The sequence below is a fragment of the Miniopterus schreibersii genome (assembly GCF_964146895.1).
Source record: "Miniopterus schreibersii genome assembly, chromosome: 6".
Classification (NCBI taxonomy): Eukaryota; Metazoa; Chordata; class Mammalia; order Chiroptera; family Miniopteridae; genus Miniopterus; species Miniopterus schreibersii.
In genome coordinates, this window is record NC_138107.1 from 16,432,226 (window position 1) to 16,459,484 (window position 27,259).

The following is a 27,259-nucleotide window of genomic DNA, read 5'->3' on the forward strand; positions in this document are numbered from 1 at the left end:
GAGAGAACCAAGAGTGTGGATTATGATGGTGAAGAGGTCAAAGGTGCTGTCTCTTGAGGGAAACATTTTTTCTTAGGAAGGATGCAGTGCTGTTCAGTGTTAGGAGGACATGTTTTGGAGCCAGACTCCCCGGGTTCAAATCCTGCCTCAGCAACTTACTAGCTGTGTGACCTCAAGTAAGTCACCCCGTCTCTCTGAGCTCCACTTCTCTCATTTGTAAAATGGGGATAATACTAGAAACAAAACTAAAGCATTGGATTATAGTTAGAGTAATGTGGGTGGGTGAAATGATCTTGGCAAGGTTCCAGGCACATAGTAATTGCTCAAGTAATAAAGGTCCAAGTGTTGGTTTCTAGAAAGTAGTAGGCATTTTGTCAAAGAAACAAATAGCTTACACATAGACTTGTACCCTTGTCAGTTATAACCTATAGCCATTTATTAAAATACCAAAAAATAAGACCTTAAAATGAACAAAACCCTGTTTTTAAAATTTATCCAAGCCCAATATTTAACGGAGAAAGATGGAAACATTTATTCTAAAAACACTTTTGAAACAAAAGAGACTGTGCTAAGGAGAGCCAGGTGTCTCGGTCCACTCCCATCTGCAGACTCCGGCTGCTTCTTTTTTATTTGGTAGCCTGGAACCAAAGAGTTCCTGCATTTACTGACAGGACTGCAGAGCTCAATGGTGGTGCATTCTTTTCTAAAGTGCAGCAACTTGCCCGGCGGGTGTGGCTCAGCGGTTGAGCATTGACCTAGGATCCAGGCGATCGGGGTCCGATTCCCGGTCAGGCACATGCCCGGGTTGCGGGCTCCATCCCCAGTCAGGGGCGTGCAGGAGGGAGCCGATCAATGACTCTCTCATCATTGATCTTTCTATCTCTCTTTCTCTCCCTCACCCTTCCTCTCTCTGAAATCAATAAAGACATATTTTAAAAAATAAAATAAATAAAGTGCATCAACTTGACAGCTAACATTCATCCTAACCCAGCAACAATGAGATAAACACCAGCCACTAGTGGCTGCAAATTCAGCTGAAGTGTGTACTGGATGTGAATACAGTTTCACTGCGAGCCTTCCCCAAGAGCACACCTGCCGTATTTAGTGAATTTGCCAGATTACAGTCTGCAACTCTCAGGTCTGCTGGGGCCTCCTACACTTTCTTCAGCCCCTTCAGTTTCCAGACCCCTGAGCCTGCTAAACTGAGCTACAAGCTGCTAGCGAGGCTTCAAAAATCACTGTGTTAATCTGGAAGAGTGAATATACTCCAAAGTACTTAATTTTCTCCTGGGGAGTCATCTGCTTGTTGGTAGGAAATAGATGACTAAGCAATCATTATCAACGCCTCGAGATAATTCTAGCGCAGGAAGCAAATAATCCCGGGGACAGCATGCACTGCAAAGCTTACTTATTGTGAAATAAAGGAGGCAAGCAGCATTTTATTCAATATTGAAGGACAAATCATGACATCACTGATCACTCACTCTGTTATTACTGTCATATATTTCCCCTGAACATGACAGAATTTCTTTTCTGGATTTCAAAGTAAATATTTCAGGCATAAATCTCAAGTCATAGAGTCAAACATTGGTATTTGCCTTAACACATCATTATATTTGTGTTTCCATGCATTAACAAAAATATTATCTTAAACTGTGATTACAAACAGCTTGAGTCAAAAGAGTGCTTTCACCTTAATTAAAATACAAATCCATACATTAATCTACAAACACTTTTTCAATATACTTTATGGAGAAGGTACTGTCCCAGATGTGGCTGAGTGTAGAAATGAGTGTAAGACATGGTCCCTGTCTTTACAGGTCTTAGAAAGCTATCATTTTATTCCTACTTTTAACATCAGACATGTTTACAATAAAGAATATTAACAGAGCTTAAAAATGACAATTGCTAATGAAGAATCATAGTAAGAAAAATAGACATTTCCAGAAATCATTATTTAATGTTTTTTGATGCTAGTCTTTCTCAAAACAGAAATTTAAGTATGTTACCTTCACAGTGAAGTAATGTACTAAGATTTTCATTCAAATGGCATGATTTCTATTTTAAAGTTCTAATACAGTTTTGCATAAACCGAATTCCAACTTCTTAAGAAATGCCTCTTCTTTCCATCATTTAAACATTTTCTATAAACCATGTATTCAGGTCTTCATATCAGTGAGAGTGATGTCAGATTCTTGGTCCAAACACAGGTACCATTTGGAGATTTTCCTGAACTAAATACTAAAGCAAAGTTCAGCAGCACGTTTTAGTCGAGCTCGGGTCTAGGTGCTGCAGGCCAGCGGGTGAGGGGCAGTCACCTCTCCAGAAGGCCTGGCCCTCCCGAGCCCCAGAAGACGTCACTTTCTTTGTGTATATTCCACCCGGCATTGTCCTTCTGGCTGCTGGACGCCCACCAAATGTAGGGAACGCTAAAAGCAGAAATGAGGGAGAAATGTGGAAATTAAGAGACGGAACCAACAGCTGTAGACCTAAGGTTTATTCGGTTATACTTATCCCTAAAAGGCACAGAGTCCAGATTTGGAAGACTGGAAGTGTTTGCTTGATGAGCCTCATCGACTTGAACCTCCCATTCAAAGGACAGAAAAGATGGCAACCCCTTATTCTAATGGCAATCCCACCACAGTTTCACCTGCCACCCTCCCTTCACTGTGCCTGGCTAAAGAGGGTGCCACAAATAAGACTTCCTACATGCCTGGCCCCCAACTGTGACACCTCCTTTACAGTGGCTGGGTGAGACCTCTATGCCGCATTACAGATGTTTAAAAAGCAAACAGGCCCTGCCAGTATGGCTCAACTGGGTGAGCATGATCCCATGCACCAAAAGTTGGCAGGTTCAATTCCCTGTCAGGGCATGTGCCCAGTTGTGGGCTCCATCCCCGGTGAGGGGCGTGCAGGAGGCAGCCCATCAATATTTCTCTCTCTCTCCCTCTCCCTTCCTCTCTCTCTAAAAGTCAACAAAAAATCTTTTAAAAAAATAAAATTAAAATGAAAAGCAAACGAGGTGCTGATGGTCTGAATGAATCACTTTGACAGTATACCAAAGATAGTAACTTGCAAAAGGATATTTTGTGGGTTCCAAATGTTCTGATTTCTTTCTCTCTAGTTATGAGCAAGGAATGTGTATGGAGATGAGAGGAGGCCAGTTTACTGCAAATACAGAGGTGGTTGAGGCTTGGGAGCTTGAAAAAGAAAAGCTGCCTGTTCTGCCAACCTTGAGGGTTGAGGGGGACATGAGAAGTGAGGAAAGAAAAGATGGATTTAATTTAAGCCATCAGCCTGCCGTCAAGTGTGAGTGCAACAGGGCACGGAATGGGCTGCTTAGCAAGGAGACTCTTAGGGGGGTCGAGAGGATGAGTGCAGGGTTTCTGTGGACCCTATGAAATTCAGTCGCAATTCTGTGTGTATGAAGAGGAGTGTGTTTTTCTAGAAGGGGAATCCAGGTTTTGTGAGATTTCCTATGGATCCACAGCCCCCCAAAAGGTAGAACAGAAAACAAAACAAAACAAAACAATAAAACCCAACAAACAAAATCCCACTGTATTAGCCAAGATGTGCTTGCTTTTGGGATCCAATCATGGACCCTGGGGAGCTCTGTAAATGTTCCCGTATTGTTTGATTCTTAATGGGAGAGAACCTGAAAATCAATTAATTTCTTAAGATCTGAAGTAAAAGAAACACTGGTCTGTTGCAAAATTAAATTGAGGATTCTAGCATCTGATTTTTGCTACTGTGAAAAGTATGTTCCTATGGGGGAGCTGATTTTCAAGTCCAGTAATCTCTCTGCACTTGATAAAAAGAGTGCTCAGAACATGCCCTGGCAACCACGCCTTCCTATAACCTACAAGAACACGGTAATTTGAAGGTCATTTCCTACAGGTTTTTTTTTAAATATGATTTTATTGATTTCAGAGAGAGTAAGGGAGAGGGAGAGAGAGATAGAAACATCAATGATGAGAGATAGTCACCGATCGACTGCCTCCCACACACTCCCCACTGGGGATCCAGCTCACAACCAGGCCGCGTGCCCTGATGGGGAATTGAACCGTGATCTCCTGGATCATAGGTCGATACTCAACCTCTGAGCCACCCTGGCTAGGCCCCTGCAGTTTTTGATCACCTCATTTTACAACTTAGTATAACAGGCCCAATAATTACATAATTTTAATTGACCTTTCCTCTTTCTAGAATAAGAATTATGAAATAAAATGTCCTTTGGGATCATGAGAATTAACTTAGACTTGTACTTTTGACAAACTGAAACAGCATATATTTAAAAAAATGTTCTTAGCAGAATCAAAACAGAAATGGGATGTATGTAAAATAATACATTAAATACAACTAACAGAATTTTTAGCTAGGAAGGAATTGCTGGGAAAATCCTGCCTGGGGATCTGGTGACACTGATCTCCAGCATCGGGGTCATGTGGTTCTGACAAATGTTATCCTTCTGATCTGAAAAGGTGTTTCTGTTCCTTGCTGGTGGGAAAATAGCTGACATTGGGGCGAAATTGTGGCATCTAATTTAGGGGACCAGGGACCAGGATTTGGTGCCTATAAAGCCTGGCTCTGATCTTCATTTTGCCAAAAAAAACACAACACAAAAACCTGTACTCAGCTGTGAACCTTTGTGAAGGGTGTTTGATCCCCCTTTCATTGTAGGACTTTGAGAGCTCTTCATGACTAAGTTACTTGTTCTCAAAATAGAAGCGCAAAAGAAATCAGGGGAAATGCTGAAAGGTGCACTTTTGTGAGTAATACAATATTGTCTGTGCTGCTTATGCACTTACATAATTTCTATTGAAATGTCACCCAAGGGTTTTATTTATCTCTCCATACATTAGCCTTATGATATCAAGAGTAAACCAAAGCACAAAATGTTATGTGAATGACCCTGTGATTGCAATGCTTAATTTCTGAGTTTCACCCTCTGTTTAAATAGCACCTTTTATGCAGAGTTTTCAAACTGACTTCCAAACATTTGTAGTTAAATTGCAGTTCCCCTTATTTCCTTAGACAGTGGTCCTCCAAGTGTGGTATCCAGACCAGCAGCATCAGCAGCACCAGAATTTGTTAGAAATGCAAATTTTTGAGCCTCTCCCTAGACTTAGCGGATCAGAAAACCTAGGGGTGGGGCCAGTTATTCTGTGTTCTAACAAGGCCCCCAGGGGATCCTGATGCTCTCACCAGTTTGAGAGCCGTTGGTCTCTAGAACAGAACTATGGAAAATGGAGGAGTTCGATGATTGGAATATTCACTGGTCAGAGGTTGGAAAGTCATGGCCTTTTCATTTTTGTTACCGTCTTTCCCACTGGGTTCGTTGCTTCCATGCTATTGCTTTCCAAATGGACCAAGGGCTACGACCTGTCTCCAAAACAGATGGTTCACTTTAGGACCCACAGGCATATCTTTCTAGGGAAAGCAGCCCAACACCAAGGCCATGCTTATTTAACCCAGGAAAGGGGGCTAACATTGGTAAATTCATTGAAGACATCCTAAGGCTAAGTGGTGGAAACACTGCTACTAGGTCCTGGTGTTGCGATGATGCAGCACAGAGGCTAGGTGTGGAATTAAGGGAGTTTCTTTCCAGTCTGCTTCCACATTAGACACCTGTTAGGATCAGGCCTAAGGGAGGGAATCAGTAGCTCATCTCTAGTAATTAAAACCAAGAGGTGAGAGTTTATATCAAATTTGAAAGTCATACTATTCAAAATTCCAAAAGCACTTACCGGTTTTGGCAATGGGTCTAGAAGACGGCAGTCATAATAATAAAATAAGAAAATAATACACATCTCAATCTCTAACATCGCAAGCCACCTGGAAGAAAATATAAAATGGTTACTTGGTTATGAAAGTGCATAAATATTCTCCACCAATAGAGGACATCTAGAAAGTGGACATATTTCAGAGCAACTTTTCAATATATTTCAATATAAACTTTTACTGCTGAAAGAATAGAGAGAGAGCTTCCCCTTTTCTTCTACAGGCAGACCTCATTTTATTGGGCTCCCCTGTATTGCACTTCACAGATGCTGCGATTCTTACAAATTGAAGGCAAGACCCTCCACCAGCAAAAAGATGAGGATTCACTTTATTGCAGTGGCCTGGCACTGAACACGAATTATCTCTGAGGGGTGCCTGTATAAAACAGTCTACTCCACAGGGTAGTTGAGATGATTAAATTGCTTAAAAATGTACGTGACATGTTTCACCAGTACAAGCCCTTGATAAATGGAAGCCCGGGTCTCTCTTCTAAGTTTAGACCTATGCTTTCCAATATGGTGACCATTAGCCACATGTGGCTATTTAAATTTAAATAAATTAAGCAAAAAAAATATTTTTCAGTTCCTCAGCTGCACTGGCCATATTTCAAGAGCTCAATAGCCGTATGTATGTATTTAGAACATTTCCATGATCACAGAAAAGTCTACTGGACAGTCTGATCTAGAGCCTTATTGCCCACTGGAAATTATTGCCTAAATGTTCTGTACGCACCTCAAGTTCCCCATAAATTATGTACAAATACTACTGTGCTAGTTTATTGTCTACTTTGTAAGACACATACAAATATTAACTAAAAAAACTGAGAAAAATGTAAATGGAATTGTGTTATTTTTTTTCTTTCACTCCAGTGGGTTGTGTTGAGCTCTCTCTGCAGGTTATGCAAACCCTTTTAGAGGCCATAGCCCCTAATGGGTACGATTAGTCCAAGAGGTCAGGAAACCAGAAGTCATCACAGCCTCACTCCTCTCCATCGCCCTGCGTATCCAGTTAAGCACTGAGACCATTTGTTGTATCTTCTAAATAATTCCCCAATCCCTCTCCTCAGCCCCTTGCCTGCAGTCTCTCCACTCCTCCCTCAGTGTGGTCCTTTATCATTTACTTCCTGCGTTTCTCAGACAGTTTGGCTTCCAGATAGGCCACTCTACTTTCAGTTTCACTTTTCTCCACTCTACCCTTCTCTCTACGACTGGAGTGAACTTCCTAAATCATAACTCTATCACTACCTGCTCATTACACACACACTCACAGAGAGAGGGATGCTTCCCATTTTCCTCCAAATGCTGTAAGAGAACACGATCTGTCCTCTAGCCCAGCCGGCATGGCTCAGCGGTTGAGCACCAACCTATGATCCAGGAGATTGTGGTTCAATTCCCGTCAGGGCACATGTCCGTGTTTTGGGCTCGATCCCCAACAGGGGGCGTGCAGGAGGCAGCTGATCAATGACTCTCATCATTGATGTTTCTCTCTCTCTCCCTCTCCTTCCTCTCTCTGAAATCAATAAAGATATATTTAAAAAACAAACAAACCTGTCCTCTGTTTCCCCAATAGCTTCTCTTTGAATCCCAGCTTTTGCCACACTGTATACCTGGTGGTCCCTGAATGGGAATGCTCCCTGTTGCAAGCTCTTTCCCTGTCTGAGGCTCAAGCCCCTTGGGAGGCAGTCCCTGGTCACTTGCCTCTGGGCTGAGGTGCCCTTCCTCTCCACTTCTGTGGCTCCCTGTGCACATCTCAGCCACAGCATCTCAGCCACAGCATCTACAGCACTGAGTTGTGGTTATTACTTATTTCTCCCCTACAGGAGGTATTGTATTGCTGGGCCTTAGCACAGTGCATAGTACACTACTGGTGCCTAATAATGTTAACTGAATAAATGAATAGATGATGGAAGGTGATTCCTTTTATAAAGCAGATTCAATTTCCTGCCCTTTTCTACCTTCTCCTGTGTTTTTGTGACACTTGATACATCCCTCAATCAACGTCCTTACCCTACAATCCTACTATATCCTACCATATTACAGTTAATCGTTTGTATGTCTGTTTCCCCTTACAGACTACAATCTTCACAAAAAGCAGAAACGACCTCTTATTTATCTTTGAATCCTCAATGTTTGTTGATCAAATGAGTAAATGAATGAATATGAATGATCTGATATTCATATCAGGTAATTAGATTTGTTTCCCACTGGTATTCTTGAAACATCTTGGCCATATTTTATTTCAAATGAAATCTGGAGCACTCCGGGTGTTGTTATAACCCACTTGGATACCACATCAATTCCTGATGAATATTTATGATGCAAATTTAACCCTATTTACTTGTAAATGCTAAAAATAATTTATTCCAACAGAGTATCAATGTCTGTGAAACAGAATGCACCCAATCTTCACCGATTCAAATAAAATTAAGCAGCAGTTCTAAGAAACAGCAATTTTGCTAATTTGTGTACAGGTTTAGAATTTCTCACAACTACATTTTTGTCAAACTTCTTAAAAATTAGAACATCCACTTGTGCCCATGATGGAGAAACAGAAGTCAATGCTATTCTACACTCAAAAACTGGGCAAGGTTCACGGTATAGAATGAAAAGTCCCCAAAAGAAAGGGAGAAGTGAGGTGAGCCCAGCTTACTGCCTGTGGCAGTTTCCAGGCCGCAGGGCAAGGAGGAGAAAGCCCCCACAGACCTGAGAGTCTCACGAAATTAAGTAGACCGAGATCAAAGTGCGGACAAGTTAAAGGAACTAGAATTTTCAGGAATGAATATCAGGGGGGCGAAGTTCACAGGGAGAGCAAAAGTGCTCCAGAGAGCTACCCAGCCGGCTAAGTCCTGATCTCTGCAAGTGTGAGAGAAACTACTGAGGCTGCAGGAGGAAGATGAAAAAGGGAGTCAAAGAGCAAGAAGCTGACTAAAGCCCAGATGTCACACAAGACGTAGAAGTCTGCGTTGCCTCAAGCTGGAGGGGAAAGATCTTGCAACACGTGGACCACTGGGTAGAGTCCTTAAAAGGTATCGCCTTTAAATGCCACCCTGGATTTACCTTAAAGCCTAAGAACAATAAAGGCTAAAACTAAAGGAATACAATAAAACCTCGTATCCACGACACCTAAAATTTATGTCTTGCACCTATTCGAAAATTACCAGGCCTGGAAGAAACAGGAAAATATGACACATAAGTAGAGAAAAATCATTCAAAAGAAACAGACCCAGAAGTGACAGATATTGGAAACACCAATTAAATCTACTCCACGTGTTCAAAAAGGTAGAAGCAGGATGAAGAGTGAAATGGAAAATATAAAAAATATCTAAGTTGAACTCCTAACAATGGCAATACAATATCTTCAATGAAAATATACTGCCGGCCAGGTGTGGCTCAGTGGTTGAGCATAGACCTAGCATCCAAGATATCGGGGTTTGGTTCCTAGTCAGGGCATATGCCTGGGTTGCGGGCTCGATCCCTATCAGGGGTGTGCAGGAGGCAGCCGATCAATGACGACTCTCACATCATTGATGTTTCTCTCTCTCTCCCTCTTCCTTTCTCTCTCTGAGATCAATAAAGGTATATTTAAAAAAAAAAGAAAGAAAAGAAAATATACTGGATGGACTTAAGAGAAGACACAGCAAAAGAAAAGATCGTGGAACTTAATGTAACAGTGGAAAATATCCAAAATTAAGTATACAGATTAAAAAACTGAAAAAAGAAATGAACAGATTATCAGTGACCTATAAAATAATTTCAAGCAGTCTAGCATACATGTGATTTGGAGATGCAGATAGATGGGCAGAAAAAAAATCTGAAGAAGTAATAGCTGAGAAATTTTCAAATTTGTAAAACTATAATTTACAGATCCAAGAGACTCAATGAACCTCAAGCAGAGTAAACATAATGCAAACCATGCCAAGACAAATTACAATCAGATTGCTAAAAGCAAATAAACAAATAAAAACAGTGGTAAAAATATCTTAAAAGCAGCCAGAGAAAAAAAGACACAATAAATAAAGAAAAACAAAATTTAAAATGATCGTAGACTTCTCATCAGAAACCATGCGGTATAAAGAAAAAATACTAATATTGTTTTTTATAATGATGCATTACCTGCTACAAGAGAGGCCAATCTGGAAAATTTGGGGGTAAATATTTAATTTCCTTTTTATGCATTTAGATACCATCTCAAAAAAAAATATTATTTTGGGGAGATGTGTGAAAGAGAGAAAGAGAAAGATACTGGAATGACAGCCGACCATTCGGTCGACAATATGAAGAATAAACCTTTGGACACGTCTTAAGGGAACTGGACATGGTGAGCTATCATGGGCTGTTTTGAAAAGCTTGGGTTTCAAGGACAAGTGTGGACTGGACTGCTGAAAGCCCCCAGTGTTACTCAGACTTTGAGAAATGGACTCATGGAGGAAGGAAGATGGGTACTAGAGTGAAATGATCTCCTTCAGGGAGGGGCAAGGCTAAAATGAGGGCGTCTGCTAAATGAGGGCTATTTTGCGAACGAGAAAAGCACATCCTAGTACACAGGAGTAAATGTCTGGGAATAGTGACTTTCTGTGAAGTGCTCAGCTGAAATACTTTTCTCCTGGACTTTGGGAAAATAAATAGTTTATGTACAATTTTAATATTTCCCTGCCTACGCCGTAATTTTTGTTACCTTAAAAATTTAGTCAAATCTGACACATTTACACTGTCTTGTCTGAAAGCTCAATATAAAGAGATGATAAAGTGACAGAAAGTGTGATGAGTTCATTCTCACCCATGCTGGAGACAGTGAGTGTGAAAGAAACAGCGTACCTGCCTTTCCTCCCTACTCTCCCCGGAAGAGAGCGACATCTACAGAACGGTGAAATGACACTTCGCTTACACAACAAGATAATGAGATCTTCGTTCATTCATTCAATAAATATTGAATATATAAATAAAATAAGTCCCCCATTCACTTACTCATTCGATACTTATTGAGTGTCTGTGTACTGAATATTCTTCCAAGTGCTGAAATTTCAGCAATACACAAAAGCAACACGGATGCTCTCATGAAGATTCAGCTCCAGTAGAGAGGTAGTGAGCAGGCGGTGAGCAAATAAACAAGAAATGCATACATCAAACAAGAGAATAAGTAACAGAATAATAAATAAGACAGGATACGGAGAAAGGGAGTGATGGGGGTAGGTGTGGGTTAAAATGTTTTAGATAAGGAAGGTCTCTGGTAAGGTGACACTTTAGCAGACTCTGGAATCAAGTAAGAGAGTTCGGCATGTGCATAGCTGGGTACAGTCTCCCATGCAGGGGGGTTAAAAAGAGCAAAAATCCAGAGGAAGGAAGGTGAGGGACAGCAGGAAGGTGAGAGTTGCTACAGATGAGCAGCAAAGGGGGGATGTCAGAGAAGTACCCCAGACATATGGAGAGCCTGTGGGGCGTGTTAAAGACTTCATTGTATTCCCTGAGATGAGAAGCCAGCAGAGTTTTGAGTAAATTTGACTTAAATTGGAAAAGGAGCCTTCTGGCTGCTACATCAAGAATAAAATATAAGTGCTGTAGATGGAAGCTAGAAAGCTGACTAGAAAGCCATTACGATTTTCCTGACAACATTAAGTGGTGACAGGGACCAGGGTGATAGAACTAGTCGTGAGCCATGGTCAGAGGCTGAATATGCTCTGTAGGATGGGTTTGCATGATAGATGTGGAGACCCAGAGTCAAAGATGACTCCAAGCTGTTGACCTGAGGAAATGCAAGGATACAGCTGCTATTTACCTCAGCAGCGGGGAAGACGGAAGGAAGAACAGGCTGATGAGTTGCCATATGAAGCTCAGGTTTGGACCTGGAAAGTAGACCTTGCTAAGGACCAGTGCCCTGAAGACATCCACTGCAGATGTTGAGTGGAAGCAGAGTCATCGTTATTCAGACAATTAGTTAAAGCCATGGGACAGGATGATATCACATGGGGAGGATGTTAAAGAGAAAACATAAGAAACCTGAGGAGAGGGCCCTGAGATACTTCAAAATTTGGAGGTCAGGAAGGCGAGGAAGACTGAGAAGAAAGGAGACTGAGAAGAAATAGACGGAAAGGATAAGAAGAAGAGAGTGATGTCTCCAAAGCCCCTGAAGAAAGTGTTTCATGGAGGGCATGAGCCCTCCATCAAATGAAAGGGGTCAGGAGAACCAGCGTGTGAAAGTAAACATTCCAGTTCCCACCTACATCAAACGACCAGATCCCAGGGCTTAGCTCCCTTCCTAGAAGTCAATCAGATGAGATCAATCTTTCAGATATCAGCAGAAGCAGCAGTGACTCCCCAATAGTCAATGTTGACCTAGAATCACTGGAAAAATACTGCACATTTATGAATTATAAAAGTTTTATAGGTTCCACTTTACTCAAACAAACCCTGCTTTCTTATAACTGCTTCTAGCCCTTCTCTGACGCTAGCTTGCATGGACCAGTGCCCTTCCCTGAGCCCCCTGGGGTGAAGGCAGTGCACAAACAAGACACTAAGCAGTGTGGCGAGTGGGGTGGGCTGTTCCAGTGAGGAAGGCACTCTAGCCTGGCCCGCGTGGCTCAGCTGGTTAGGGCGTGGTCCTGTGCACCGAAGTGTTGTGGGTTTGATCACCAGTCTAGGGCACGTACAGGAGGCAACCAATCCCTGTTTCTCTCTCATATCAATGTTTCTCCCTTCCTTCCTCTCCCCTCCTCTCTCTCTAGAATCAATGAAACATAAGAGGCCCTCAATAAGTGTTTCCTCTGTCATGCAAATGAGTAATGTAGACAAGACCAATGTTCACAAGCTGTTTACCAGTACAAATTTGAATGTTTTAGAAATACTACGTGTATTTTGATTAGAAAAAATTAGAAATATTGTTTATCAACTCATTAAAATAGTTGCCACTAGAATCTGTAAGAAAGCATTTCCTTAACTATAGGTCCTGTGATGTTCTTAAAAATCAGAAAACTGCATTTCCCGTGAGTAAAACTATAATTCAGGCTCTTGAAGAATTCATAGTGTGCTTTAATTAGCCTTTAATATTTTTATTCTTTTATTTTTAATGTTAGTTTAGTTATTAAATTAGTATTAATTATGAAAATAGTATTAATATTAATATTACATTCTAGACATTTTTATATTTTAAAGGAAAAGTAAGGTGAATGAATAAGACGGATAACAAAATAGCACGTGCTAAAACTCTTATTCTCCCCCAATCTAAATATTTGGAAATTCTTGCAGAATTACCTCAATTATCCACTAAATGAAGTTCACTGTTCTGCAATGGCAAAAAAAAACCTACTTATGTTTTCAAGCTTTACCATGTTACTGAATTTTGTTCAATGTCTAAAATATGAGACTAACACATATGTACCTGTGATGTTAAAAGTTTTTTACATCAAAGAAAACGGGCCTCCTAAATGTGTATTTTTACAGAAGCTCTTCAGAAGCAAGCTGAGCTATGCTTGTGACGGGAATGTTCTCTTAATACCACTTCTAATGTCAAAACAGTGAAAATAATGAGGCCTATTATTTATAACAGATTTATTTTTTCCACTTACAAGAACAGCATTACTCATCCACAAATAAAGCTCATTAAAATATAAACATGTTGAAAATTCCTTAAATAATTAGTACTTGCAAATTTCCCCCATTTGTAGATAACTGTTTAAGGACCACGCTCAGGCACTGAGAACACAAAGTGTGACAAAACACAGACTCTGGCCTCACACAGCTAGTACCGTACACGGGGAGATGGGAAACGGAACGAGCTAAGATAAGGGCGGGGAAACAAAAGGCCCATTTGGAGTCTGGAGAGAGTGAGCCAACTTGGAGTAATCAATGTTGACTTTACGTGGAGGTGAAACTTGAGCTAGACCTTGAGGGAAGGACAGGCTTTAAATAAGTAGACATGTTGAGTGAGAGCATTCCTGACCCAGCAGATAGCATGAGCAAGGGGAGGGATGGACACTGTGGTCAGGGGACAGAGAGTGGACCCTCTGGGGAGGGCTTTCCCAGGGGTTCAGAAAGGTACAACCGGTGTCACACTTTGGAGAACCAGAACTCTAGGCTAATGAGTTCGGCCTGAAGGCAGAGGCACGAGAGTCTTAACAAGAGAATGACAATCAGAGATGACTTTTTAAGGAAAACGAAATATGTAGGATGTTTGTAGTGAGTAAGATGGACTGAAAGGAGAGACAGCAGAGCCAGGAGAAGGCTTCTGATACCACCCGGTGCCACAGCACAAGACCTGGTTTAATAGGTAGAAATGGGAATGGAAAGCCAAAAAGGGGCACGAGTACAGAGTGTCTCTAAAAGCCCAGGTGTCTAGCACCGTGGTCCCCTGAAAAGGAACAGAGCCGACGACGGGATCGGGGGAGATGAATGCTTTCAGTTTTCGATGTCTTGATCGTGAGACTGAATCCCTCTCTTGAAGTCATCGAGGGCCATGCCAGCATCGGCTGGAAAACGGCCACTGTTGCCAGGAACAAGGGCTCTGAAGTGTATTCCTAGTTGCTACCAGCTGCAGCTTATGAAAATAGAACGATCCGGCCCTGGAATTCGGAGAAGGCAGCATGCAGGCATACTTTCCCAGGCATCCTCGCTGCAGCAGGGCTAGTCGAGTTAAAGGGGAAGCGCTTTTCCCACAATCCCATCCCCCTGAGGCATTTTCTTAGGAAAATATAATCAATTTGGTGGAAAAAGAATCTAGACCAGCGGTTCTCAAACTTCAGCAAGTATCAGAATCACACGGAGGGGGCTCGTTAAAACACACGGCCCTGGGCCCCACTCTCAAAGTTTCTGACTCAGTAGGTCCGGGGAAGGGCCCGGGAATTTGTGTTTTAGACAAGCTTCCAGGTAATGTCACTACTGGTGGTCTAGAGGGGGTGGGGAGGAAGGTCATACTTCAAGAATCACTGACCTAGAGGACCTTGGCAAAGAGAAAGGAGAAAAAAATATGTCAAAAGCTAATAGTTTATCAGACCTTTTAGCTTTAGCACACAAAATTAAAATTACAAAGAATAGCTCAGCTGTACCTGAAACACTATGGCTAGGGTTCCAGGCTTCTGGCTGGGAGTGATGGTGTGGGTATAATCTGGTAGGCATAACCTGATGCTCACATAAATAAGGGGGGAAACAAGGGAATAACATGGGAAGAGAGGGTGGGATAAGCACATGAAAAAGATGAGAGAATGGGAAACGGGGAGAGGGGGTGAGAAGGCAGGTGAGCGGGCGCCCTGATGGGAGACCCTGTTTCCTGTTTCGCTGGGAAGGTGGGCACGGACTCCCAGGGGCAGGGCGCTCTCTGAGGTCACTGTTTCTCAGAGTGGCAGCCAGGGTTGTTCCAATGGCGGTGCTACAGCTACTGCTCCTGGAAGTAAGGCTCTCATGTGTATGAGCTATGGAGAGAAACGTGGGTACTTCTTTTTAAGAAAAAAAAGGAAAGGGCAAAGGAACAGTATTGACTTAAGACCAAGTACTCACTGGAGAGAAATGATCTCCTAATACATTTTAAGTTTCAGACCTTCCAGGAAAAATTTAAGAACTGGCATTTACTTTTGTTTTGTGCTATACCCAATGTAAACGAAACTCAGCCCTTTTACAAAGCACAAGGTATTGAGACAGCTATTAACGGATGTGGATAGTAGATGGTAATATATTATTTCATGGAGTTCAACACATTTTCAAAGAAAATTCTTTCTTTAAAGGAAATTATATTACTTTGGATCCTTTGGTTGCAAGTGACAGAAAAAAAACACATGAGACTGGTTTCTACACCGAAGGGAATACTTGCTTTATGTATCTGAAAATCCTGGAGCTGGGGGTGGCCTCTGGTAGAGATCACTTGGCCATGTTCCCAGGAAGCCAGGTCGCCTCTGCTGCTCTGCTCTGTGGTACCAGCTTCATCCTAACATTGTCTACTTCTGTAGTCTCAAATAGCTGCCAACAGTTTCTAGGATCAAGTCCTTCCTTATTCACATCCTATAGGACACGGTTGGTTATTTGTGACCCAGAAGTCCCAACAGAAACCTTAGTAGTTAATTGTGCTGCTTAAAACAAATGCCAACACCTAAACAGATCGTTATGGGAAGGGAGGGAGGGGTCGGGGATGGGATGTGAGGATTGGCTTAGGGAACAGTGCTCCGCCGGGACAGGGCAGGGTGTGTGTGTGTGTGTGTGTGTGTGTGTGTGTGTGTGTGTGTGTGTGTGTGTGTGTGTAATCAGCACTATGGGCATGTTGTGTTGGGATCTGGTACAGTTTAACAGCAGACGCCTATTCAAGAATAGTCACTGAGTCTGATGAGGGGAGAAAGCCTATCATAAAAGAGGACAGGGGTTGGGGAGACACTAGCCCAAAGTCTCCCTTCTTTCTGGCCATAGAGAAATCCTGCCCAGGTAGTCTGTGCACCACAGAGGGGCTGGAGATCTATTTTGTAAGTTAAAAGAAAAGAGTCCTTTCTGAAATTCTGCTCTGAAATCGGCATGTTTATTTTAGCACTTAGGCCTATCAGTGTATCAGAAGTCACTCTTGAATTGCTTCTTTTGTTCTTGGCAGACTTAAATCTCAGCCTCATAATGAACTGTCAACGTGAAATGGCCGAGAAAATAACAACTACAATTCTGCCGGTGGTTTCTGCGCTCCTTCGAGTGAGTTGCTGCTCCTCAGTAAAGCAGAATGGAGGGAGAAGCGTGGCTACAGATTAATAAAGGCCTCTGCAGCCCGGCTCAGAGCCCTGGTATCGATCGGATCTCCCCTGCCCACCCTCATCCTAACCCTTCTATACACCCCCAGGACATGTGCACACCATGCTGAAAACATTAGGTAACAACTACATAAGTAAATACAGTTCTCTATAAGTAAACGCAGTTCTATTTAACAACTGGAGTTGAGGAGATGCATTTGTTTATGCAACAAATTCCTCAGAATATGAGGTGGGCAAAAGTGGTTTTACAGTTGTGAGTACTCAAAACGCAGTTTATTCTGGTATTCTTTATTAATTAGAATGTTATTTATTTGTACTACAACTGTAAATCTACCTCTGTCCACCCCGTATGCTGAATTTGCTACATCCCCTCAAAAGCGATCAGCTGTTCCTAAGTATAAAAGGAAGAGCCACTTAGGGTATTTCTCAAAGACAAGGTTGTACAATGATATTTCATTAAGGCACAATTATTAAAATGACATTATCTTTAAAATAAACATAGAAACTGTGCTCAGAGCCTCACAAACCCCAAATAGATAGGTGCCTTGCTACATTACCATCCAGTCCATTACATTCCTATGAGCATTTCCCCTTTGTCTCCCCTCAAAGTCTGACACCCCTGCCTGTCGGAAAGGTTCCCACCTAGGCTGTCGAGCCCCTTCTAATGCCCCTTCCTCTGAACTCCTGTGGCAATTACGAGGTACGTGACTCAGCAGGCATTTCTGCTGTTTCTGTGTTGCTATGTCTCACCTCCCCAGCTACATTATAAGGAATTCAAGAACGTTAGGTCTTTGAATCTCTCTGGGGTTTAATAGTGACTTTAGTTAGACCGTAAGTTCCTTGAGGGAAGGGACTTTCACCCTTTATTTTGTTTTCCAAGATAACTCCTAGAGCCCTACCCTAAATACAGCACACATTCAGAAAATATTTGAGTGAAACAATAATCATACTAATACTAGGTGCTCAAGAGGTATTTGTTAGTTTGAATGCTACTACTACCAATCTACTATCAGCTGGATCTACGTTTGGATTAATTTTCCAATAGCTGTGTGATTTTCATTAGCAATTCAAGACAAGCCCATGACTTTGTGGCCTAGGACACATGTGGGAGCCACACACACACACAGAGGTGGAAGTCACAGTTTCTATTCCCAAGCAGTCCATGCTTCATTTCCCTTTCTCAAGCACCGCAGCCTTACTCTCATATAACCCTCTTCTTACCCACGGGTGCCTTCGTACGCACGTTAATCTTGCCAACAATCAGGGTGACTGTTTACGCTGGAATGGGACCCCTATCAGTTAGTGCGATGATACAGCCACCCGGGCATCCTGTTGCAGGAGTGAGAACCAAGGAAAATCGAGGCTGCTGGCGCTGGTGTAGATTCCAGGGCTTGGGTCTAGCAGGCACACCCCTTTCTGCTAAGATCATCAACCCTCAGAGACACCCACACACCACTAAAAACCCCCTGTCCTATTTCTCCATTTAGATTCACAGTTGAGGAGGAGAATCTCCAGTGCAGTGCGACGCTTCGTTTTGTTTGCTACCCTCGCTGAAGCAGCCTGCGAGTTCCTGCCGCTTTCCCCTGTTTTCCTGCACACCACCCTCCTACTCCAGCAGTGGAATTAGGAAGAGTTCCCCTGCGGTGTGTACCCGGGAGCTTCCCAGCTCCGGGAAATGCCTAGCAAGGGGGGCTTCCTCCAAACGTATTTCAGAGCTCCCACCCTTCGGGGGAGGAACTACAGTCCTTTCCGAGGTTTAGCGAGCCGCTGCTGGCAGCACTGAGTGCTCGTTGAGTAATTTCAGCAAAACTTCTGTGCTCACTTGTGCGAGGGGCTCTCATGCTGCCTCAGTGGCCTACACTCCAAGGGGTGACCGCTGGAAGGCCACAAGACTCTGTTCGTGACGAACTTTGATCTCCAGAGACTTTATAGGCAACTTTCTCTGACTCATTGAGTATTTTGTACATGAGAAAATAAATTGGCTCCTGGTACACAAACTAAGGATGGGCGCAATTTTCTGAGGATTATACTCAAGGTTTGTGGGATTAAATTTCTAGCGCAGCCCTGGCCGGTTTGGCTAAATTGGTTGAGTGGGGTCCCATGCACCAAAAGGTCACCAGTCAGGGCACATGTCCAGGTTGCAGGTTCGATCCCTGGTCAGGGTGTAGGTGGGAGGCAACCGATCGATTTTTCTCTCTCACATGGATGTCTCTCTCTCTCTCTCCCTCCTTCCTTCCCTCTCTCTCTAAAATCAATAAATACATATTTTTTATAAAGTTCTAGTGTAAAAATTTCTACAGTTTTTGTATAAATAAGATACTATTGATTGACCTGAAATGTCATGGTTCTCTCTATTGTATCCATTACTCTCAAACCCAAGCAAATGTCTATCAGCCTCAAAGATATTAAAGTCCTAACAGCTCCTCCTACAAACAGTAGTCATCAGTTGACCAGTGGCCTATACTACATGCTTTATTGCCAAGCATTTCAGACCTTAGTTAAAAATATTTCTTGGTCCAGTTTCAAAGATGGTTCTGATAAACTCTTTAGTTGCAATTGGAAATATATATAAAAGGAACCTAAAAAAAGTAATATCTACTCTTTTTAGAAGAGCTACTCTTACAAAATTGATAGTTAATAGGTGACAAAAACAACAAATGTGCTCTTAGCTTAAGAACCACTAATCAAGTAAAAATAATACAAGAAGCACGTATTTTGGGTTTCTGCTATTACTGTTGTTTTTATTTGTTACACTCTGTCTCTAAAGTATTAGACACTCAATTTTCAAGTGTTCACACCTTGGAAACTTTCTAGCGGATATGTCAGCGTGCTTTCAGTTCTATACGATAAAAACTTCAACTAGAACTGCCTTGAAAATCATGAACGTTTATTGTATGTAATAAACATATATACTATATTATTTATAAAGATGAAAAACATTTGTTGTCTAGCATGACAGGAAGTCGATAAGCTCTTCAAAACGGATGATTCAGTGACACAGTGAAATCACAGGACCAGCTTTTGTCCATGTCTGTGTCCTGCAGCACCGTGAGCTTGCTCCACTGGAATCTGCTGCTAGGAAACTGGGCTGCAGCTCCCGTGCTCACGCCTGACGGAAAGGCACCAAGGGGGCCTCTCTTGTCGCCGTGGAAGAAAAATCTCTCCTTTCAGTCTCGTTGGTCAGTTCAGGTCAACTACCTACACCAAACAGCGTCTCCAGGGAAACACTTGGCAACAATCTGCTTACCCTTAGGCTCCTGGAATAACTTCCATTTTTATTGATTTTAGAGAGGTAGAGAGAGAGAGAGGGAAACATGGATTTGTTGTTCCACATATTTATGGGTTCATTCATTGATTCTTGTATGTGCCCTGACCCGGGGATCGCAGCCGCAAACTTGGAGTATTGAGACGATGCTCTAACCAACTGACCTACCCAACCAGGGCTAGAACAACTCCAAAAATGGAAGCTAGAATGCTGATGGCTGGCTAAGACTGACTAAAACCTTTCTAGGGGAGGTGTGTATCGCTAAAAGCACATCGACACTGTCGAACATGAGCAGCAGAACGGACGCTGTGAGCAAGTCATAACTGCAAACATGCACTGATATTACTATCCAAACAAGACAGACAACTGACTTCTTAAATCAAGGGGCTACAACTTTCCCGTATAAGATTTGTAAAGGATCTGTACATCCGCTGAGTGAGATTCTGTTACAGACAGGTAACAATAATTCTCTAACAGAATCAGCACCAGTGGAGAAATGGGACTTGCTTGGAGCAGAGTGCTAGTTTTATGAGGTCAGGGACCATGTCACCTTCCTCACTGCTCTGTCCCCGAGGCTTCGCAGGGGGCCTGGCACAGGTGAGACGTTTCCAAAAAGTTTCTGCTTGAATAAAGAAGCATTAGCTATCTTTCATTAAATGACGAACACTTGCCCCACAACAGGGCATCACGCTGAAAAGAGGTCCTGGGTGCCGGACTAATTTAACTACAAATGGTACCAAAAACGTTTTGATAGAACCAAACCAGCCCAATAAACAAAAGCCGCTTAGTAAGCTGCTGCGATGCTCCATGCTAAAGACATTCTGGAACCCCAACAAATGTGCATGAGGAGGCTGTACTTAAGGAAGTGTTATACCTCTATCTTTATCTTTTAAAAAGGTAAAACTCAAGCGACTCTGAATTATCCTTCTGCGAGAGCTGGGCATTTGAAACATAGGCCCTGCTTGCACCTGGCAGCTGGAACCGTGATATTCTGTCCTCGTGAGGCCTCCCATCAGAAGCCACTTCAGACATCCTCACAAAGACACCGCGCAATACGACCGGCCAACCAAACAAAATGCGCTCCCCTGGCTTTGCCTGCAGCTTGATCATAAAGAAAAGAAAGACGAAGCCAGAGCTCCCCTGCTCGGAGCCCCCATCTTTGTGCAGACTCCGGATAGACGTGGCCCAGCTGTCTCACTGACCTCCCGGGACACTGGTACTTCCCGCTTCCAAAGGCCACGAAGCCGTCCAAGAAAGCGTGCTTCTCTAAATTCGCCTCTTTCCAACGTTCCTGTGGGAAGAAAACATTTTTTTTTTCTTCTTCTTCCAAATCAGCCTTATATAAATAAGCTTAACTTTATTTCTCTAGGCTAAAAATGATCTTGTACAGCTAATCCTTGCATATAAAGTTGCAGGGCTGTTGGTCATTTTTTCCAACCTGTTATTAATATCAGCCATGATTATGTTTGGGGAACATAACTAATAAATAAAAAGATTTGAAACGAATTCTGTTGCGTGGCAAATGTAGATGACAATGTAAATCAACCACAGAAATGACCCCAGAAGAAAGGATATTTACAATAAGGCCTCAGCCTCCATCATGAAGCGCCTTGGTGATAAATTTAGTAATAAGACGCTGACAGCCCTGGAGAGGGGAGCCTGGGGCGCAGAATGAATACATCCGGATGCCGTTTCTGACAGTTTTCCCTCAAGGCAGGGAACAGACCAAATGGCCTCTCAGGATTCTGTTCAGCCCTGTATCTCCCCAGTTCTAAGAAACAGAGGAACACAGTTTTTAATTTGCCTCATTTTTATTTTTTGTGCTCCTTGGAAACCAATAAGGGGAACAATTGCCTGAAGAGCATAAACTAAGTCTTCTATCAAAACCAGGCGTGTTTATTTCCACACGCCCTGCTGGTTTCAGATGAGAATTTATTTCAAAGCTGCTGAGGCTTATTCTGGAAGCTTCCCTATCTGATTTGTTATACACGCTGTGCCATCCGTATTGCAAATCTAATCTGTATTTTGTAGCCTTCGTCACAAGAGAAATATGCTGCTTAACGACACAGTCCTAGTTAATTCATGAATTCATGCTCCTGGTACGAAAAGAAATTAAAATCAAAGGACCGTGTATATTGAAAGACGTAACTTACAGGTTTGAATAATTCCGGTTCAGGAAAATACTTTGGGTTTCTATGGAGCCAAAACGGAGACAACATCAGCAAGTCGCCGGAAGGAACAGTGAAATTCTACGGTAGAAAAATTGGGTCCAAGTCATTTTTTTTTTGAAGTCTGCTTTAAAGATAGTTTGGGTCGTTAACAATAAGGCTACAACTATACTGTGGAGAAGGCATATGCATTTTATCATCAGTGGTGAGAACTTCTCTTTCTTGGGTGGAGAGTTCTGCTTTCCAACTTAGGCAGTGATTGACTTCTAACTCTGACAGTCAGTTATAGGTACATATATATTTAGTTACAAAGGGGTAAAATATTAGGAAAATGTGAAAACTTCAGAAACTAGTATAGGTCCACTCTCATGCAGTGTTTGATGTTCAACACTGAGGTGTGCAGCAAGTGTCCGAGAAAAATCTCACTCTGAGGCAGGACACTGGTCTCAGCACTGAGGACAGGGTCAGCAGGTGTCCCGCCCCTGGGGACGCTCATGAGAGCGTCGGGGCAGGCTCAGTGGATTCTTTGTTTGTTTGTTTTTTCACTCTAGCAGCAGCTGTTGGGGCAGAAGAAATATGAAGACAACTGGTTAGGAAGGCGCAAGGGCGAGGCAAGTGTTGTGCGTTTATTTGGTTGGTTTTGTGTTGGAGGCTGCGGTAGTTATGGGGCCTCAGCAGTGTGATTCCTCAGATAGGAGAGCCTGCGTGGTCCTTCTCTGCTCATGTTCAATAAACTAGACCAAGAATTAAAACCACGTCGCAAAGTCACCTTTACATCACCATGCTCAGAGCTCTCCCAGAGTGTGTGATCACCACCACTCAGCCACCAACTTGACTGAGCGAGGCCATTTTATTAGCAACTCCCCTTGCCAAACACCAGAAGCCACGTCTATCCAACCCGACATAATTTTCAAGTGTCCTCAAGGTACTTGCAAATCACAAAGGTCATGAGTCTAGAATTAGCACCTTACAATCAAAAACGTGTCTTCTTACGGCAGCAGGGAGCGGGGCACGGGGAGGGGTCGTCACTTTTTCACCCAGGAGAGCCCCCGTTGGCTTCCGTGGGAGCTGACTATTGCTTGAGTTTGGTCATTTCAGTGCCAGGACAGCTGGAGAGTCAGAGGCTTGCTGGTGCCCTCTTAACAATTTTTAAAGTTGAAAGAGGCCTGCGAGATCCCAATCCTGTGTGTTCCTTCTCCCTCCGCTGGGACCGAGGCTAGAGAGGTCACGGCTGATCCTGAAATCACTGCGGCCAGGGCTGCAGGCAGCCTGTCCTTCCCTTCCCCACCCCGTCACCCCTTTAGTGCCAGCAGACCTATGATTATGACTGGGAGGCTGCTGGCTGCTGCGGCCACAGAGCAGCTAGCAGAGGAAGGCTTCAAAGGCGGCCTCGATAACACCATTATCCGCAACAGGAGGACACCAGAAAGGCATGCTTGTTGCAGCAGCAAACGCCAGGCTGGCAAACGGCGTAAAGGGATGTGAGAGCCGGTTGTATCAAAGGGGCCCTCTGAGCGAACACACATCAGCACGTCCAGACCAAACAGGCCCTGTCGTCGTTCACAGGACAGGTGAAGAGGGAGACCAAAGGGTCAGGACTGGAACACAGGCCGCTAGCAAAGAGAAGTCACGACTTGTTGCAATGACTGCATCTCTCAGGTGGACAGACCTGACCCCGGCCAGCCCGCCCCATGGAGATACCGAGAGGCCGAGTGAGCTGCATGCGCTGGGCTGGAGATGGGGCTTCTCGAAGGGGGAAGAAAAGGAAGGGCTCTCTGCTGCACCTCGAGAGGAATTCTGAGCGCAAAAGTGGGTGCAAGGAATGCAGGGTCTTCAAAGAGAAAGGAGGAGTCTAATGAAGGCAAAGTCTCCATAGGAGAAGGTCTGGAGCCACATGGATCTCCTCCTAGCTCTGGGCCAGGAGCTTGGTTGCTCTTAGTGGCATTAAAAAAAAAAAAAAACTTTAAAAGTTAAAGACTTCCTTTCTTTATATTGTAGAGTCATTGTGAATAATTTCCTCTCCAATAGCTGTTTAATCTTTCATTGGGGAGGTTAACCCATAATTAATCTGCTCACTCTCTACTGTTTTTTCTATTATAAATGCCATCACTGGAGTCTGCTTCCTCAAAGCATTTTTCATATAAAATCGTTTAACACCGATGTTCAGAAGACACAGGACATGGATATTTTTAAGGTTACTAATACACACTGCTTAACTGCTTCCTCAAATTTTGTAGAAAAATGTTTCTAACTACAACATGAGTGTGTCAGTTTTATTGCCCTCTTATCTGCTAACCTGACATTTTTAATAGGCTATTTTTGATTGCCACTTAAAATGTTATGTCTTTGTTGAGCATTTCCATGTTATTTTCTTCTATAAACTTCTGTGCTCATGTCCTATCCACATTATCTATGTAACCTTGGTGCTTTACTTATTGATCTGTGAATTCCTTAAACACTGAAATTATTTCCCCTTGTGTTACACACATATTGACATTTATTCTTAATTTTTGGTTTACATTTAATTTGGGTTATCCTTGATAAAATAAGACATGTTAATTTATGATATGGTACATTCAAATCTGTTCATCTGCTTTGTGGTTTCACTGATTAACCCTAAACTTTGGTGGCCCTCTTCTCTCTGCAATAGTGGGTTTCAAAGGTGGTTTAGAGATTTCTAGGAGTCCCAAAGACCTTTTCACAGGGTCTGCCAGGTCAGGCATCACTCCTGAGTAAAACACTCATTCAAAGTATAGGATACACCAACGGATTTTAATATAACTTACTACAAAAATGCACTGACATATTTTCAGATTGCAACAAACTTTTAAGAAAGTGCCACTGTTGAATTTTTATGTAGTATCAAAGAGTAGCCACAAATATCTGAAAAGGCTACTAAAAAAACACTATTTTTTTGGCTACATGTCAATGTGAGGCTTAATTTTCTTCATTTCCATCAATAAAAACAATATATCACAATAGACTGACTGCAGATACATACATAGGAATTCAGATATCTTCTATTAGAAGGGTATTAGATTTGCAAACATTTTAAAATGATACTTTTTTTTTATTACTTTTTTGTTTTGGAAAATATGTTTCTTAAAATCATGCTATTATTTAACGTGTAATAGGTTTCTTGTTCTTTTTAAATGAATTACTAAGTAAATACTTGAACAATTTCTCAGCTTTGGTTGCTAATACAGTAAATTATAAACAGATATCACTCACACGGACAAAAGCTCTTTGGGATCTTCAATAATTTTGAAAAGTATAAAGGGAGCCTGAGACCAAAAGTTTGAGAACCACTATGTTTAAAAAAAGTACCCGCTTTAAGCGAGCCATCCCAATCCACATATTAATCTCTTCCCTCTTCGTTAATTTATAATGATTTGCTTATTCTGGTAAATTCTTAGGTACAAGGGCTTTTGTTTCTTTGTTACCTATTCAGTCTGTTCTATTGACCTGAACACCTGGTCTGACGCCAGCATCATGCCATTTTAATTGTTGCAGTTTTATAAACATGTTTTAATATCTCGAGAAGATAATTAATGCTCCTTAACGACTCATATTCTCCAACACTTCCTTGTGTATTCTTTGCTTCGTGTTCTTGCAGATCAGCTTTGTACTAAAAATATGAAACCCTGAAGAGAGAGTACACGTAGGCGTTTCAGAGTTTGCAAAAGGTGGAATAAAGACCAGGAAGAAGTGGAGTAAACCCAAGAAAGCGGATAGCGTTTCTTCGTTTTCATTTATTCAAAAAAACAGAGAAAAGACCACAGGAGCAAAAATAAACAGTGATACCCTGTTCGGACTAGTCTAGGGAAGGCCGGTGGGGCAGTGCTTCTGGCATTCAGAGCAGGAAGCCCTGACCAGCTGTCCAACAGGAGAGACGATATGAAGGAGCCTCTGCCACTAGCGACACAGATGGTCCCATATGAAACGTTTTCTATAATCCAAATCCCTAGGAACATGTTAATATAGTCAGTGAAGACACTCCACCTAAATATATTTGGAAACTACATAAAGCTTAAAGTGGCCAAGGTGTATGAATTTATACTAGGAAAATAATTACTGCCGTACACAGAGATTTCGCTATAAGGACGTTCATCTTTGCACGGTTTATAACAGTGAAAAAACGAAAGCCATATACATAATCAAGAACAGGGGATCGACTTAAAAATTTATACTCTCTCCATATATTAGATTATTATGCTGCAATTCCCATGGCCTAGATGTCCTTTATTGATATAGAACATTATTTGTGATTTATTATTAAGTAAGATAAAAGCAGGTTATAAAAAATTAGCGTAGTATGACCCCAACTGAATTTTTTAAAATGCAAACACTATAGGAATAAAAAAATCTAAAATTATAATAGTACCACGTGTTCACAGTAATTATCTCTGACTTGTGAAATTTTAAGCAATTTTTCATCTCTTCTCTCAGCTCCTTTCTGTGGTCTCCTCTTTTTATTTTCTAATTACCATGTATTACTTATGTAATAAAAAGGAAACTGTGCAAGCTATTATTTTTAAAGGTAAAGTCTCATCTCCACAGGGAGAAATTCAGATTAGTATGGGCCTCCTAAGAGGAAACGCTGCGTTTACAAAAGAAACAGTTAATACAGGAAGCACTGCACCTTTTACAAATGTGAAAAAGATATAGTGGGAAATAGTGAAGGGAAGTGCTGGGACATTTTGGGAAGATGCAGCCTGAGCACAGGTCTCTGGGCTGCTCCAGCACTAAGACGTCCACAACCAGCTGCTGGGGCCTGGAAGGAGACTGAATAGATATGAGCCCCACATCTGCTGGGAAGAAAGTGTGAGTGTTAGGAAGTAGACTATTAATTTTTTTTAAAATATATCTTTATTGATTTCAGAGAGAGGAAAGGAGAGGGAGAGAGAGAGAGAAACATCAATGATGAGAGAGTCATTGATCGGCTGCCTCCTGCACTCCCCGGACTGGGGATCGAGCCCGCAACCCGGCATGTGCCCTGACTGGGAATCGAACCCCGATCCCCTGGATCCTAGGTCGATGCTCAACCGCTGAGCCACGCCCAGCTGGGCAATGGACTATTAATTTTTTAAAATAATTTCTTGACTCATTTTGGATATCCATTATTTGTAATTTAAATTTTTTTATTGAGGTCCCATAGGTGTTGGACTTATGAAATAGTTCTATTTTGCAAGAGGATTGCATGTAGCGAATCATAAATGTGTTTATACTCTCGGGCCAGTAATCCACCAGTAAAGGATAATCACTAAAAAAAAAAAAAAAAATGTACTCTGCACAAAGGTGCAAATAATTACCACATAATAACCATAAAGGAAAGCCATCTAA

General features: G+C 42.2%; 1 protein-coding gene across 2 annotated transcripts in view; it reads right to left on the minus strand.

Moving 5' to 3' along the window:
• Nucleotides 1-408: 408 nt before the first annotated feature.
• Nucleotides 409-27,259, minus strand: part of CYP39A1 (cytochrome P450 family 39 subfamily A member 1) — a 74,141-nt gene continuing 47,290 nt past the window's right edge. For both annotated transcript variants that reach the window (XM_081139720.1, XM_081139721.1), the window contains 4 exons: nucleotides 21,902-21,997; nucleotides 20,951-21,039; nucleotides 5,748-5,835; nucleotides 409-2,429 (listed from right to left, as the gene is read on the minus strand). In XM_081139720.1, the coding sequence (XP_080995846.1) occupies nucleotides 2,358-2,429; nucleotides 5,748-5,835; nucleotides 20,951-21,039; nucleotides 21,902-21,997 (345 nt within the window). In that variant the 3' untranslated portion in view covers nucleotides 409-2,357. The remainder of the gene's footprint in view (nucleotides 2,430-5,747; nucleotides 5,836-20,950; nucleotides 21,040-21,901; nucleotides 21,998-27,259) is intronic.